This window comes from Narcine bancroftii, chromosome 5 (genome assembly GCF_036971445.1).
Source record: "Narcine bancroftii isolate sNarBan1 chromosome 5, sNarBan1.hap1, whole genome shotgun sequence".
Taxonomy (NCBI): domain Eukaryota; kingdom Metazoa; phylum Chordata; class Chondrichthyes; order Torpediniformes; family Narcinidae; genus Narcine; species Narcine bancroftii.
Window position 1 is genome coordinate 18,464,572 of NC_091473.1, and position 17,930 is coordinate 18,482,501.

The following is a 17,930-nucleotide window of genomic DNA, read 5'->3' on the forward strand; positions in this document are numbered from 1 at the left end:
TCCACCTTTGGGTCCAATTTAAGGTTAAAGTCCCCATCTATCAATATATTCCCCTGCGTATCTACAATCTTCAAAAAAATCTTGCATAAACTTTTGATCCTCTTCATTAGGTGCATATATATTGACCAAATTCCAAAATTCTGAATATATCTAATACTTTATCATTACATACCTCCCTGCTGGATCTATTATTTCCTCCTCTATTTTGATTGGTACATTTTTATTGATTAATATAGCAACACCTCTGGCTTTTGAAATATATGATGCTGCCGTTACGTGCCCTACCCAGTCTCTCCTTAATTTATTATGTTCCACTTCAGTTAGATGTGTTTCCTGCACGAATGCTATATCTATTTTTTTTTTCTTTTTTCAGTAAATTTACTATCCTGTTTCTTTTGATTTGGTTATGTATTCCATTAATATTTATAGTCATATAGTTCAGCATGGCCATCTCATACTCTGTTTACACCTCATTTCCTCTTCCTCACCACCACCTTTCCCCCTTTCCCCATTTTCATCTCTCAGTTTTCCCTCTTTGACAGCACTTTTAAAACATAAAATACTTCAACAACTCCCATATCTAAAATTCCCTTAACCCCAAGTGTTCCCCCCTGATCTCTGAGTTGCCTCTTGTCCCTTGCCAGGCAACCACAACTCCCTTCCCCATTCGGGTTGCGAACCCGCTCGCATGCGTCAACTGATTTCGCAGTGACCGTTGTTCTCTCCCACCCAACCCCCTCCAGAAAAGATTTTTATCTTCACATTTAAACAAAGCTCACCCTCTTTTCTCTCTTTTCCCCTCCTTTTTCCCCCCTTCTTCCTTACTTCCCTTTTCTTTCCCTTCTTTAGTTCTTATACATTATTTTTACATCTTTATATGTAGTTTGTCACCATTCTTCGTTCTTGTTCCATCTCTTCATCTCTCTTTCTGTCCTGCAGGCATTCTTCAAATTCTCGTGCTTTCTCCGGATCTGAGAACAGTCTGTTTTGCTTCCCCGGGATAACTATTTTAAGCACAGCTGGATATCTTAACATAAATTTATAGCCTTTTTTCCATAGGATCGATTTTGCTGTGTTAAACTCCTTCCTCTTTAGGAGTTCAAAACTTATGTCTGGGTAAAAAAATATTTTTTGACCCTTATGTTCCAATGGTTTTTTTGTCTTCTCTAATTTTATTCCTTGCTCTCTCCAATATATTTTCTCTTCTCCGTGTATCTCATAAATTCTACTAAAATGGATCTTGGTTTTTGTTGTGACTGTGGTTGAGGGGCTAATGTTCTGTGTGCCCTTTCTATTTCCATTCCTTCCTGCATTTCTGGCATTTGCAGGACCTTTGGAATCCATTCTTTTATAAATTCTTTCATATTTCTGCCTTCTTCATCTTCCTTTAGGCCCATTATCTTTATGTTGTTTCGCCTACTATAGTTTTCCATTATATCCATCTTCTGAGCTAACAACTCTTGTGACTCTAACTTTTTTGTCACTGTCTTCCAATTTTCTTCTTGGGTCATTCACTTCCATTTCTACAGCCATTTCTCATTTTTTCACATTTTCTAATCTTTTCCCTATTTCTGTCATGACCAGCTCTATTCTACTCACTTTTTCTTCTGTACTTTTCATTTTTCTTTTCATTTCACTAAATTCTAATGTATCTATATACTGTCCATCTATTTTACCTTCTATTCCTCTGTGCAGAGCTTGGTTGTCGTCTTCTTCTTCTGTGACTGCACCTGTATTTGTGTCTTCTACTTCTCTTCCTTGTGTCTGTGTCTCTTCTGACTTTCTTGTTGAGCTGCTTGTCTCGGTTTGTTGGGTGATTTTTTTGCATAGCTTCTTGTTGTTGGTCCTCTTCTTTTGGGCTAGTTATTTGTTGGGCTTCCTGTTGCTGTTTTTCTTTCTTATCACTCCCTTTCCTGTTGCTTTCCTCTTCTTCCAGCTGAGAGCCCTGCTGTCGGGCATCTCTCAGCTGGTCGCGCTGTGTTAATTCACTCCACAGCTGGGCCCCCCTCCCGTCAGTGTTTTCCTTTTCCTTGGTGTGTGCATTGCTCACGCGCGATTCCTTGCACGTGCGCACTTGCGCACTTCTGTTTGGTTCAGAGAGCCATTTTTGCAGTCCCGCGGTCAGGAGGTCGTGAATCTGCAGAGTCGCCACTAACCTCGGGGAGCGGTCTCCTCTCTCCACAGTGGGCCCCTGCCTCTTCATGCAGGTAAGGCCTTCTTCTTTCTCTTCCGGCGTCTTTCCTCCTTTTTTCCCCATTGTTTTTGCTCTTTCCTTCTTGGATGCCATTTTCTTTCTTTTCTCCACACCTTTATCTTTTATTTGTTGTATTTTGTGTTTCTTGAACTTTGCGTTTTCTTCACTTTAGTTCTTCTTTTCTTGAGAGGGCTGGTATTCTACTACCGGCCACTACTCCATCACGTGATTCCTCAAAACAACATCTCTTCTTGAAACTCTTCCTGATCAATATATCTTGCGTATGCCAATAACAGAGCCTCACTGTCCTGTAAGGTAAATTCATTTTGTTGTATTGAGAACTCTTGTGATTTCAACTTCTCCATAAGCTGCTTTTCAACATCTTGACCCATGTCATATATTCTATTGCAGGCAATACTATTACTCAATGGCATCGCTCAGACATCTTTGTCATCCATTTGCAGAACTGTTTTGAGAAGGAATGATATTGCGGGTTTACTCAGTTCCTCCAATTGTACGATTGTTTCCATGTTTTGCTATCAGCAGAGAAATTTCATGGCTAGCTTCAACGGTACGATTCAGGGCTGTAGTTTGCACAACCAATAATGAGGTGATTTTTGATCTATTTTCAAACTTCTCTCAGAGATTTTAAAATATTCCAATTTCGAATTGAAGTTTTACCCTCAAATGAGCTTCAAGACGGCCTGCTTTCATTGATTCATTTGTCAAAGTCTGTTGGCATAATAGGCAAAAAGGTGCACGTTCATCGTATACAGCAGGTATAAACCCAAACTTCAAGAACTCCATTGAATATTTACGAACCTTTTGTTTGCTTGGTCTGCTCATTTTGAATATACAACTGTGCAAGCTCCCTGAAACAGATCAATCAATACTTTATTATGTCTTAGAACTGTAATAAAAGTAATGATCGAATCAAAGAATATTGACCCTAAAACAAAATGAAAAAAACAGTAGCGTGTTTTCTGACTTTTTTTTGCAGGGAGTACATCAAAACTGCGCTAGCCTTGTGCTTTATTTTCTGGGGTCCCTATTTTTTCCTCCCTAATTTTGGCATTCCCCCTCAGGCAAGCACCTGGGGTGGAATCCCCTGCATGCCCCCTCCACATCAATATGTTAGTGCACAAAGATCCACATAGATGCAGGTCTCACTTACTACTGAACTAAATAAGTAAAGGGGTATGGACAGAGGCATGATTGTTGAAATAATTTGGAATGGATGATAATAAGACTGGTCAGAAAAAAATATAATTGTAGTGATAACCAAGAATAACAACTGTTAAAATAAGTGAAACAACAGAGAAACATCAGAAGGGCAAAAACATTTTATGAAAATAAAAAGAACAAAGTGATTTTTACTTGGAAGTTACCACAATTATGTTGTATTGACAGTGTTGCCAAGTCACATCTTTCACACCAACATGATGAGTTTATTTTTTCAAACCAGCTTTTTATTTATTTCCCAAAATATTCCTACGCCCCACCTTGAGAATCAATGTTCTAGCCTGTATCGCCTCCTCTGAAAGCTTATTCTAGATATCAACTGCTTTGTGTTTTAAAAAATATATTCTCCTCCTTCTCCCTTTAAATGTATGCCTTCTAGTTATAACATTCCCTTTTATGGGGAACAGATACCTGTACTGTATAATAAAGACTGTAGCCTCTTTTACACTTGTGTCCCAGTAAATCAGTTGTTCAATGTCCCAGTTAGGTTGTTCACACTTGGCCACTCTTATCTGGAGCACTGCATGCTTTCACACTTACAAGGAGTCATCCCCAGGGATAGGACTGTTCTACCTTCAATTGGAAGTGTCTGAATACAATTCTCAGCTTCATACTTGGCTGATTACCACACCAGTGTCTGCAGATGCCGAGGATTGCAGTAAGGGATCAAGGCAGTCTATCCCGGGCGTGAGATGACGTCAATCCATGCCAGTGTTCAGATGATTTTGCTTTCACACTTGACCCTTTTTCAGCTGATTGGCCATCAATTCCTTGGAACACGTGCAAATGTGAAAGGGGCTTCTGTCTGTCCATTCTTTGAAGGGTAAACAGTGTTATTTTTGACAACTTAAAATTCTACATTGTTACAGAATGCATTTCTCTTGGAAATGTCGATTAAATTTTGTCATGTACAGGCAAACAAATTTACTTTTTAAAAAAAAATGCATTTTTCGATGTGAATTTCATTTCTTTTCTCCAGCCAGATAAGATTTAAACATCGTATGCCATATTGGAAGGCATGACCATTTTTTGGGAGGATGTTTTAAAGAGCTTCCTCTTTAATGGATTATCAGAATTTTACTGCACAATCAGACTGGCTTTTGCCTTATCTGATCTGGTTTCCTGTGTGCCTAAAGCTCTCTAGATCTGCAAGAAAATTTATTATAATAATGTGCAAAATGTAATGCACAAAATTTAATAGTTTGGAAAATCCACCAATGTTTCATCTTTGGAGTTTTTCCTATTTTGAAAATTTCACCACTTTTTTGAGGAAGTGCTTTCCAGCTCACCAGAATTCATTGTGCCATTTTGTCACCTACATCAAACCTTTGCTAAACTGTGCTCCAAAGCTTACTTCTTCTTTTCTTCTTCTTCTTCTTTGGCTTGGCTTCGCTAACGAAGATTTATGGAGGGGGTAAATGTCCACGTCAGCTGCAGGCTCGTTGGTGGCGGACAAGTCCGATGCGGGACAGGCAGACACGGTTGCAGCGGTTGCAGGGGAAAATTGGTTGGTTGGGGTTGGGTGTTGGGTTTTTCCTCCTTTGCCTTTTGTCAGTGAGGTGGGCTTTGCGGTCTTCAAAGGAGGTTGCTGCCCGCCAAACTGTGAGGCGCCAAGATGCACGGTTTGAGGCGAGATCAGCCCACTGGCGGTGGTCAATGTGGCAGGCACCAAGAGATTTCTTTAGGCAGTCCTTGTACCTTTTCTTTGGTGCACCTCTGTCACGGTGGCCAGTGGAGAGCTCGCCATATAACACGATCTTGGGAAGGTGATGGTCCTCCATTCTGGAGACGTGACCCACCCAGCGCAGCTGGATCTTCAGCAGCGTGGACTCGATGCTGTCGACCTCTGCCATCTCGAGTACTTCGACGTTAGGGATGAAAGCGCTCCAATGAATGTTGAGGATGGAGCGGAGACAACGCTGGTGGAAGCGTTCTAGGAGCCGTAGGTGATGCCGGTAGAGGACCCATGATTCGGAGCCGAACAGGAGCGTGGGTATGACAACGGCTCTGTACACGCTGATTTTTGTGTGTTTCTTCAGGTGGTTGTTTTTCCAGACTCTTGTGTAGTCTTCCAAAGGTGCTATTTGCCTTGGCGAGTCTGTTGTCTATCTCTTTGTCGATCCTTGCATCAGATGAAATGGTGCAGCCGAGGTAGGTAAACTGGTTGACCGTTTTGAGTTCAGAGTGCCGGATGGAGATGTGAGGGAGCTGTTGGTCATGGTGGGGAGCTGGCTGATGGAGGACCTCAGTTTTCTTCAGGCTGACTTCCAGGCCAAACATTTTGGCAGTTTCCGCAAAACAGGACGTCATGCGCTGGAGAGCTGGCTCTGAATGGGCAACTAAAGCGGCATCGTCTGCAAAGAGTAGTTCACGGACAAGTTGCTCTTGTGTCTTGGTGTGAGCTTGCAGGTGCCTCAGATTGAAGAGACTGCCATCCGTGCGGTACCGGATGTAAACACCGTCTTCATTGTTGAGGTTTTTATTGGCTTGTTTCAGCATCATGGTGAAGAAGATAGTAAAGAGGGTCGGTGCGAGGACACAGCCTTGCTTCACGCTGTTGTCAATAGAGAAAGGTTCAGAGAGCTCATTGCTGTATCTGACCCGACCTTGTTGGTTTTCGTGCAGTTGGATAACCATGTTGAGGAACCTGGGGAGGCATCCGAGGCACTCTAGTATTTGCCAAAGCCCTTTCCTGCTCACGGTGTCAAAGGCTTTGGTGAGGTCAACAAAGGTGATGTAGAGTCTTTTGTTTTGTTCTCTGCACTTTTCTTGGAGCTGTCTTAGGGCAAAGACCATGTCGGTAGTTCCTCTGTTTGCGCGAAAGCCACACTGTGATTCTGGGAGGACATTTTCGGTGACACTAGGCATTAGTCTATTAAGGAGAATCCTAGCGAAGATTTTGCCTGCAATGGAGAGCAGCGTGATTCCCCTGTAGTTTGAGCAGTCTGATTTCTTGCCTTTGTTTTTGTACAGGGTGATAATGATGGCATCACGAAGGTCCTGAGGCAGCTTTCCTTGGTCCCAGTAGAGCATGAAAAACTCATGCAATTTGGTTTGCATGGCTTTGCCGCCAGCCTTCCAGACCTCTGGGGGGGGGGGGGGATTCCATCCATACCTGCTGCTTTGCTACTTTTCAATTGTTCAATTGCCTTATATGTCTCTTCCCAGGTAAGGACCTCATCCAGCTCGAGCCTCAAGGGTTGTTGAGGGAGCTGGAGCAGAGCGTATTCTTGGACTGAGCTGTTGGCACTGAAAAGGGATTGGAAGTGTTCTGACCATCGATTGAGGATGGAGATCTTGTTGCTGAGGGGGACTTTGCCATCTGAGCTGCGCAGAGGGCTTTGGACTTGGGGTGAGGGGCCGTTCACCGCCTTTAGTGTCTCATAAAAACCCCTGAAGTCGCCAATGTCGGCGCTAAGCTGGGTTCGTTTGGCGAGGCTAGTGCACCACTCATTTTGGATCTCCCGGAGTTGGCGCTGAAGGTGGTTGCATGCGAGATGGAAGGCTCGTTTTTTCACTGGCCAGGAAGGTTTTGCAAGGTGAGCCTGGTGGGCAGATCGCTTCTTTGCCAGCAGCTCCTGGATTTCCTGGTTGTTTTTGTCAAACCAGTCCTTGTTTTTCCTAGAAGAGAAGCCCAGTACCTCTTCAGTGGATTGCAGTATGGCCATTTTCAGCTGATCCCAGAGGGTTTCAGGAGACGTGTCCGTGAGGCAGTTTGCATCCTCGATCTTTGCTTGGAGGTTTGCCTGGAAGTTTCCTCTCACTATGTCTGACTGCAAGTTTCCAACATTGAACCTCTTTCTGGGGGCTCCACTGTTCTTGAACTTTGACTTGAAGTGAAGGTTGAGCTTGCAGCGAACAAGTCGGTGGTGAGTGTGGCATTCCGCGCTGGGCATGTGGAGCACATCTCGTTTATCTCTTCCTCGCACCAGAAAGTAGTCCAGGAGGTGCCAGTGTTTGGATCGGGGATGCATCCAGGTAATCTTCAGGCTGTCTCTCTGCTGGAAGAGGGTGTTAGTAATGACAAGCTGCTGTTCTGCGCAGAGTTCCAACAGGAGGCGCCCGCTGTCATTGTACTTGTCGACACCATGCTTGCCAAGGATTCCTGGCCAGGTTTCTGAGTCATTATTACAATAATGGGAAACACCCCTGGAAGTAATGATAATAATTAGAGATAAATAAAAGAATTTACATTGAACAAAGGTTGAAATGAGTGTGATTTAGGAATTAATCTTTTTACTGTTAAATTTAAATTCTTTTCTTTCTTTGGCTTGGCTTTGCGGACGAAGATTTATGGAGGGGTAATGTCCACGTCAGCTGCAGGCTCGTTTGTGGCTGACAAATCCGATGCAGGACAGGCAGACACGGTTGCAGCGGTTGCAAGGGAAAATTGGTTGGTTGGGGTTGGGTGTTGGGTTTTTCCTCCTTTGTCTTTTGTCAGTGAGGTGGGCTCTGCGGTCTTCTTCAAAGGAGGTTGCTGCCCGCCGAACTGTGAGGTGCCAAGATGCACAGTTGGAGGCGATATCAGCCCACTGGCGGTGGTCAATGTGGCAGGCACCAAGAGATTTCTTTAGGCAGTCCTTGTACCTCTTCTTTGGTGCACCTCTGTCTCGGTGGCCAGTGGAGATCTCGCCATATAACACGATCTTGGGAAGGCGATGGTCCTTCTTTCTGGAGACGTGACCTACCCAGCGCAGTTGGATCTTCAGCAGCGTAGATTCGATGCTGTCGGCCTCTGCCATCTCGAGTACTTCGATGTTAGGATGAAGTCCAAAAGATGCTCACAAACTCAAGGTAGCATGCTGGATCATCAGAACCATGCTAGACAAGACTGACAGCCACCGACCTGAACGTCGGTCTGCCCTCATCGCACATGAACTCCTCAGACTTGACATCGACATAGCCGCTCTCAGTGAAGTCCGCCTTGCAGATGTAGGCAGCCTCCAAGAACGCGGCGCAGGCTACACACTCCACTGGTCTGGCAAGCCTATGGATGGACGACGCCTATCTGGAGTAGGTTTCATGGTCAAGAACTCGAAAACCTCCCGACAGGCCACTCGGACCGGATCATGTCCATGCGACTCCCCCTTCAAAACAAGTGTCGCATCACCCTCATCAGTGTCGCATCACCCTCATCAGTGTCTCTGCTCCAACCCTCTAGGCGGAACAAGCAGAAAAGGACAAGTTCTGCACTGATAAATTGAAATAATACATGTATAAATATACAAAGTGATGTAAAAGTGGAATCCTTTTTATTCTCAAAGAAATTAAGTTTAGTTTAAATTTAACCCCTAATAATTCTGTATTACAGTACTAAGACATTGTATTATTCAATAATTATTTGATTATTCTTTCAGATTTTTTGAGGTAAGCACAATTTAAAAAGTGTGCCTCTTTTCCAATACCTGGTATATTTTAAAAAAAAGCATAGCAAAGAAGTAAATAAACTTACCATTGTCCAAGTTGAAATTATTTGTTTTCTTTAATTTACATTTAATGGGAGGAATGAAATTGTTTCTTGTCATTCACAGATCTTAATGTTGGACACAATTTTAGATAGTTGAATCCTTACACCAGGAGTGGCATCAAGTTGGTTTCTGTATTTTGTTTTCATTGCAACATAATACGAAAATCCGGTTTTGCACATGTCAGTTGTGGAAAATAGTAATCAGGAATGCACAGCAGATTTTGCCAATGGTGGATATTCTTCATTCAGGCTAATCCAAACTTGGGGGAAAATCATTAAATATTTGCCACAACTGAAAGTCGGATGTTGCATCATTAGGCTTTCATATTCTTGAGCTGATAAATCGGTGTGATGGGTCGTGACAAAAATGGATTTTGTATCCTTCTCTCGTTCTTACTAGAATCATTGGGAAAATACTTATCAAGTGTAAAGTAGTTAAGTGTTGTTCCATTTCATTACAAAATCTTCATCAACACTCACATCATGCTCCTTCACAAAGTCTTGCGGAAAACCAATCTAAGTTTTTTTTTCCTTTCACCATTGAAATCCAAAAGTCACATTTTCTAGAAAGTGATGAAATTTTGTCCAACATTAAAAAGGTTACATTTTTTCCTTGTAGGGTCATTATTAATTTCATTCTGTTTTGTGACTGTATCAGCAAGATACACATGACACATTAACCAACTGCAACTTAACAGGCACTCTGAGTATGGAAACCAAGTCATTAAAATACTTTTGAAGTTCTTTGTGAAGTTCAAATATCCTTACCAATACTTTTCCTTGTGATAACCATCTCACTTCTATATGCATTAGTAAGGCTGTGTGTTAACTTTCCATTTATTCACAGTGTTTTTAACAACCAGCACTGCAGGGGTTGACTTTTGATATAAATAACAATTTTGACTGCTTCATTGAGCACTTTTTTTCTCATGGGCATGGGGACTTTTTCAATATAAGTGTGTGTTTATGAAAGGCACAATGAGTACTGGCACTGCTGCAATTTTGTGCAATCCTTTTGAATTTGGTAGTGTTTCCCTCAATTTTCCCCGTGAGATCTTTGGCTCCATCTGTGCATACATGTAAACACTTTTTCTACGGAATGGGTTTCTTCATCTTGTAGTTATTGATGCAGTTAAACATTTCTTCCCTAATTGTGTCCCTATGCAAAGTTTAACAAAGAAGCACATCTTCCTCAATATCCTCGTGCACCTACCTAGCAGCACTGGAAGACCTTTGTCTTGTTCAGTTGTAATGAAAAAGCATCACATAACTTCAAATGACATATTAATTCCCTTCCTCAGCTGTACTGTTAATATGTCTCGATACAGTATTATTTGACACTTGCACTGCATCGATTTTTCCTGCTGAACTGCCCATTGAACATACAGTTCACTTTGCCCTTTGTACAAGAGTGTAGGCTTCTCCAGCAAGGGCAATTTGATAACTTACCCTGTAAGAAGCTTCAGTTGCATTCTCATTCTATCTTGTTCTCTTTGCAGTTTACATCGTAAAACCTTTACTGGATCCAAGTGAATCTCGTCTTTCAAAGAAGTTCACATCCTTATCTTTATGCTGGGAATTATTTATTTCCAGATGTCTTTTTAATTTTGTTGGGGCCAAAGAACTGTTATACTGCATTTTACCACAAAACACATTGTGCACCTGGTGCCTCTTTATTCCTAGCTGAAGTGAATCCAAGTGACACATAATTGTCATACTTTTTCTTTATGACACTTGATTTTTCAGATATAGGTTTATTCAAAGATTCTTATTGAAAAAGCGGTGACACTTCAGTACATTCTTCAGAGGAATTATCCTGTCTCTTAGCTTTTTTAATCCAGCGATCCATGGGTTAAAATGCATGGAAAAAAAAATAACACTATCAAGATATTGTTCATTATATTGTACATATAAACTAATTATAATAATTAGACAAAAAGAAACCAATACTATAAACTTATGTGGAATGTCAGTGTGGAATATCGGTAAAATATGGCCAGCTCCTTTGGTTAAAAATGATGTCTGCATTGCTGATGTTAGGCCCCGTGATGCCTTTTTTCCTTGGGAGTGTACAGTTTGCTGCCATCCCAAATAAGTTTGGATTCTTGAAGAAAAAAATTGAATTAAGACAGAAGAAATAATTAAGTTTTTTAAAAAAAAAAAGGCTATCATATTACTACAGGTACACAACCTTTTATCCGGAATTCCAAAAACCAGCAACCTCCAAAAACACGCATTTTTTTCGGTAGATGACATCTGCTCATCAAAGATGGAGTTTAGCACCAAACATAACCCGAAGCGACCCTTGCTCGACTCCCATGTATCCCAACACGCACCACTTTGTAAGTGACGCTTTCAGTTGGCCTGGCGGTGGCTCAATGGCTGTCATTGTTACCCAAAATTCCCCATGTAGATGAAATTGCTGTACCAGCGAAAGCTCCTGATACTGGTACAGCAGAGAGAGAGAGAGAGACAGCAGTGCGACTTGGGTGGACGGGGTGGGTGGGGGGGGGGGGGAGAGAGAGAGAGAGACGGCAGCGCGACTCGGGCGGGGGGGGAGAGAGATGGCAGTGTGACTGGGTGGGGGCGGATATGCCAGCACAATTCGGGTGGGCTTGAATCTGGAAAAATCTGAAATTCGGAACACACTGTCCCCCAAGGGTTCTGGATAAAGGATTATGTACCTGTACGAGCTTTTTATATTTTTGAGTTTTACTCCCTGACTCTTTTCCACTGAACCCTGGGTTCAGCAGAACCCAGTTTGGGAAACCCTGTTCTACCCCATCCTCGCTCAAAAGATGCATTAAAGCTAGTCTATCCATGACCACCAGGGAATGTAAAACAATGCATTTTAAATTGAAATCTTTGGTAATGCTTCTCAGTGAACTTGTTCCTTTCTCTGAAGGTAAGTGTTTGCAACATGAATGACTGAATTTCCTTATTATTATTCCTCATTGGATTGCAACATTATATTGGATTTCATTGTGAATCTCTGATTTTTGAAATTGCTTTTTGCTTGAAATGTATCTTGAGGCAAAAATTGCTCCTAATTTGCTACATAAGCCAATATACACATCTATTTCCCGTTAAATTGGTCAGATAGTCATGTGCTTGTTGTCATTCCATGACCAGCAGATTCTGCTGAAATCCACTTAATCGAGTATGATTGTATTTTTTGGCCAACGTATCTTTTGCAAATTTTAGTTCACTTCCAAAGCTGATGCTACCTTGGAGTCATTTCTTTTTATGAATTTGCCCTCATTAAATTCACCCCCTCCCCCCAAAAAAATACATGGTTTATTTTGGCTTATTCTTTTGTTTCAACTTGAAATTTTATTTTTTATTTCCCCAAATTTTAAGTTGCTGTCAAGCAAATTGTTAGCATAATTGACAGAACTTCCTCCTTTCAATGATGACTGTTAACTGAAAGTTGTCAGCATAACCATTTCCTCTTCGCAGCAACATTGTATAATGGCTGAAAATGTGAACTCCTGTATCTTGGGCATCTTGCAGATAGCAAGCTGAAATGAGAGAAATCTCAAGCCCACCAATTTGATTAACCTTTACAAGGTGAAGAGTCAGGTTGAGAGAACAATGGTATTGTGTGCTAACAAATTGTGAAAAACTGGAGGATCTTGATAAGAGGAATTGATATTTTTGCCTTGAATCTAATCTGGAATGAGATGAGAGGGAGCTGAAGGGAGATTTTTGCTTCTTCGTGTGTTGTCAATAGTCTGTTATAGAGGGATGCATAATATCACTTTTAATCCTGGAAACCTTGATACAAACTTGTGCTTCGATTTTTTTTTTTTTCCTCTCTCCCCCCCCCTTGAGTGTTGTTCATCTAGTTTTATACTGTGCTGTGTGCTTTCATAACTGGAGACTGCCTCAGTAACAGGAATTGATAAATGTATAGGGAGATCTGGAAATATTTTTGAAAATAGTGCTTCATGCTAAATTAATCCAAAATTTACATAAGGCTGTCAACAGTTAAAGGAGCTTGTTCCAAACCTTCATTTTATCTGCATTCAATGAATTTTCAAATGAAAAGTTTTGTACCTTCTATATATCCAAATAGTCAAAGTAATATTTTTGGAATATCAAGCTTGTTTAAGATTTGGAATGATTTGCTTTCTTATAGAATTGTGGGGTTACTGTTGCATGGTATGTATGTTTACCATTTTGAAAAAGCAAAATGGAAATTGCTATCTTTCATCAACGTTGATGTAAATAGTACAAATAATTTTAATGTAATTTTAAAAATTTGGACAAACAGCCCAGTAACAGGCTCTTCCGGCCCACAGAACCGTGCTGCTCAAATACCTCAATGAACCTATAACCTCTGCAAGTTTTGAAAGGTGAGACGAAACCTGAGCACCCAGAGGAAATCCACACAGACACTGAGAGATGTATAAACTCCTTGCATTCAGCACTGGATTCAAACCCAGGTTGCTGGTAATGCAGTAGTGTTGTGCTAACTGCTAGGCTGACTGTGCTGCCCCAAATTGAGCAAAAATATATGGTAGATAATATATGCAAATAATATATGCCTCCTTTTATGGCATCTTGGGTTATACAAGTTCACCCTTGAAGAATTCACCAATGACGACCAAAAATTTGAGAGACAGAATAAAGTTAACTCACAGAATTTGTGGAAAAAGTTTTTCAAACTCTTGTTTCTTGACACATCCTCAGATGTGGCCTCCCATCACAGAAACTCCTGATTCAGGTCTTTTTCTCAGAATGGTGCCTCACCTTCCTTCCAATAATGCAGACATATAACATGTCGTCTGCTTGCAATCCAGTGCTCTGTCCACTGTGGTCTTCTATCATGTCAGAGCCAGATATAATAATTGTCATTCCTGTTGAAAACTTATACTGGGCAACTTGTATTGCATTAAGTACTGTGTATGGTGTTGCCTGCAATATGATCAAAGTAGCATTTAACTTTGATGCTTCGAAATTTTCGTCCATGAAATTTTAATTTGTATATTAATCACATGGAAAAAAGGCTGTATTTAGTTGCATCAATTATTTACACTGTTCTGAAATTATTTGTTATGTTCAAAATAAAATAGATTTTAATTTTCATTTTATGCTATTTTCATTTCTAGTGTGGTCAATTCAGTGAAGATATGATTCCAACTGTTGGCTTCAATATGAGAAAGGTCACTAAAGGAAATGTAACAATAAAGGTATGTACTGAGAATGGTAATGCACCAATGTACAATCATTCTAAGTCTAATATTTTGTAGTTGAAGCAATCATTTCAGGGATATTCAATGCAGCAATTTGCTTCCTTAAATTTATTTTCAAACTTTGTGATTGTGACTCAGTGAGTCAATTTCATGCCTTTGTAAGCCTGTCTTTTGCAGGGTAATGAGGCTAAATCAATAAACTTTGGTGCCTTTTACACAGCCACTTGGTTCTGTGATATTTGTGGCTTTTTTTACACTATGCCTTCTATGTAAAAGGCACTGGCATGAATGGGGGGGGTGGTCATTCCAGTCCCAACCTTTTTCTGGCAGGAGAGGTAGTAACGATGTCAGAATGCCATCTGTGTAAAAGGGGTGATCCAGCATTCTGGCCTCATGATGGGAAAGGATGTGTTTGTGTACTGTATTTTTTTTTAGTGTATTTACCAGTAAGCATTTAAAACTTGGACAAAACGTACAAGTAGGACAATGGAAAAATCTTTTTGATAATACCGCTGTCCCACTCTCTCTGCTGCCTGCTCTCTGTTGCTGTGGGCCGCTCATGGAGAGAGGTGAGGGCAATCACAAAGTGTGCCTGGGCCCAGCACTAACCTGGCAAGGTATCATTCCTAGTACATCACTAATTTGATACAAGGTCTGCCAAATTGAGCTGCAATTATACAGTAAAGCTAAAAGACAGAGTCAATCTGGCTGACAGCGAATAGTTCACCTGACCGGGAACACCTGACTGGCAAGCACTTGGGATTTAGCTCATCTTAGAAGTCTAGGCATGCTCCCATAAATGCATGTCTGAAATGAGCCGTAGATGAAATGGCTGGAGCTGGAGGTGAAATAGTGATGGATCCTCTACTAGACTTGCCATTTCGTTAGGTGGGTGAGAAGAGAATGAGAGATGATTTAATTCATAGGTACATAATTCATGGTTTTGACAGGACAGAAGTGGGATGGCTGTTGGCCTTTCAAAATAGTACTTAATCATTCATGAATAAGATAAAAAGTATGTATCAATATATAGTCAAGATACCTTTATTTATTGTTCATACCATGCTTGCACAGTAAAGCGATAGCGTTTCTCGAGGACCATGGTGCATATTTACATAAATAGAAGTTAAATACATTGAAATATTAAGACGTATACAATAAAAGACCACGGTATATTTATTCACATGTTCTGGGAATTCAGGAGCCTGATGGCTTGGGACGCAAGGTCCCGAGTGCCATGATGCCTCCTACTAGATGGCAAAAGGGAGAACCATTTACATGAGGAGTGTGGGGACTCCTTCACAATGTTTATTGGCTTTCGCCTGCATCGATTGTTGTAGATGTCCTATATGGTAGGAAATGATCCCTCAATGATCTTTTCTGCTGACTTCACTATCCTCTGCAAGATCTTGTGGTCCAAGTTGGTATGGCTTCCAACTTGATGCAGTTCCACAGTTTGCTCTCAATACATCCTCTGGAATGTAGTGAGGATAGAAGGGCCAACTAGAGACAGTGCCATACTGGATCTCCTTTTAGGGAATGAAACAGGACAGATGACAGAAGTATGTGTAGGGGACATTATGGGTCCAGTGTTCATAATGCCATTAGTTCAAAGTTAATTATGGAGAAGGATACGTCTGGGCCATGGGGTGAGATTCTAAATTGGAGTAAGCCAGTTTTGAGGAAATGAGAAAGGATCTAGAATGCGTGGATTTGGATAAGCTGTTTTCGGTCAAGGATGTGTGAGATAGGTGGAAAACCTTCAAAAGTAAAATTTTGAGAGTACAGAGTTTGTATGTTTCAGGATTAAAGTTACAGGAAAAGGGAACCTTGGTTTTCGAGGATATTAAGGATCTAGTTCAGAAAAAGAGAGAGGTGTATAGCAAGTAACACAAGAGGAAGCTTCTTCACTCAGAGAATGGTGGCTGAGTGGAATGACCTTCCAGAAGGGCAGCAGGGCCAATGTTGTCATTTAAGAGAGGGTTGGATGAGTACATGGATGTGAGGGGACTAGTGGGTTATGGAGAGGGGGTAGGTAAGTCAGACTAGTGGAGTTCACTTAAATTGGTGCGGACTAGAGGGGGCGATAATGGCCTGTTTCCATACTGTAATTGTTATATGGTTATGTGTAGGCAACACAGAGCAAATTAAGTACTTGAGAAGTATAGAAAAACCTCAAAAATCCGGAAGTTTAGAACAAGACATGAGGTTGCTTTGGCAGATAATGTGAAGTAAAATCCTCAGGGTTTCTATACGTATATTAGGAACAGAAGGATAGTAAGGGATAAAATTAGTCATGGAAACTACACAGATTAAAAATGAAGTGCTTGCTGTCTTAAAGCAAATAAGGGTGGATAAATCCCCAGGGCCTGAAAGATATTCCCTTGGATCTTGAGGGAGGTTAGTGTAGAAATTATAAGGGCTTTGACAGAAATATTTAAATGTCTTAGCCACGGGTGTGATGCCAGAAGTTGGGAGGGTAGATAATGTTGTTCCGTTGTTTAAAAAAAAAAGGCTCCAAAAGTAATCCTGGAAAAATAAGCCAATGAGCCTGACGTCAGTCGTCGGTAAATTATTGGAAGGTGTTCGAAGAGATTGAATGTACAATTATTTGGTTAACTATGGACTGATTAGGGATAGTCAACATGTCTTTGAGCGTGATAGGTTGTGTTTAACCAATCTTAAAGTTTTTTGAGGTTACCAGGAAAATTGATGAAGGAAAGGTTGTGGATATCGTCGGCATGGACTTTAATAAGACATTTGACAAGGTCCCACGTGGAAGGTTTGTCAGGAAGGTTCAGACATTTCGTATTAATGGTAAAGTTGTAAACTGGATTCGACAATGACTGGACGGGAGAAGCCAGAGAGTAATGGTGGATGATTGCTTTTCCGATTGAAGGACTGTGATTAGAAGTATGCCTTAGGGATCATTGCTGGAATCATTGTTGTTTGTCATCTATATCAGTGATCTGGATGATAATGTGGTAAATTGGATCAGGAAGTTTGCAGATTGCACTGATTAGAGGTGTTGCAGACAGTGAAGAACGTTTCCAAAGCTTGCAGAGGAATCTGGACCAGCTGTAAAAATGGGCTGAAAAATGACAGATGGAATATAATGCAACAAGTATGATGTGTTGCATTTGGAAGGACAAACCAGCAAACATGATAAATGGTAGGGCATTGAGGAGTGCAGTGAACAGAGGGATCTGGGAATACAGATTGTAAAGAGAGCTTTTGGGATATTGGCCTTCATAAGTCAAAGTATTGGGTATAGGAGTTGGGATGTAATGGTGATGTTGTATCAGACATTGGTGAGGCCAAATTTGGAGTATCGTGTGTAGTTTTGGACACCTAACTACACGAAAGATATCAATAAGATAGATTGCAGAGATTTACAAGGATGTTTCCTCGATTTAAGGAACTGAGTTGCAGGAAAAGGTTAAACAGGCGAAGACTTTATTCCCTGGAGTGTAGAAGAATGAGGGGAGATTTGATAGAAGTATTTAAAATTAGGAGGGGAATAGACAGAATAAATATTGGTAGGCTTTTTCTGCTGAGGGTAGATGAGATGCAAACCAGAGGACGTGGGTTAAGAGTAAAAGGGAAAATGTTTAGGGGTAACATTAGGGGGAAGTTCTTCACACAGAGAGTGGTGGGAGTGTGGAATGAGCAAACTCAATATTAACATTTAAGAAGAATATGGACAGGTACATGGATGGGAGAGTTATGGGAGGGCTATATACTGGGTTCAGGTCAGTGAGACTAGGTAGAAAAATGGTTCAGCACAGACTAGTTGGCTGAAGGAGCCTGTTTCTGTTCTATGATTATT

General features: G+C 41.1%; 1 protein-coding gene across 1 annotated transcript in view; it reads left to right on the forward strand.

Annotated features, from left to right (window-relative positions):
• Positions 1-17,930, forward strand: part of LOC138763182 (ADP-ribosylation factor-like protein 8B-A) — a 78,574-nt gene that overhangs the window by 30,500 nt on the left and 30,144 nt on the right. The window contains exon 2 of the mRNA XM_069936930.1: positions 14,018-14,098. Within this exon, the coding sequence (XP_069793031.1) occupies positions 14,018-14,098 (81 nt within the window). The remainder of the gene's footprint in view (positions 1-14,017; positions 14,099-17,930) is intronic.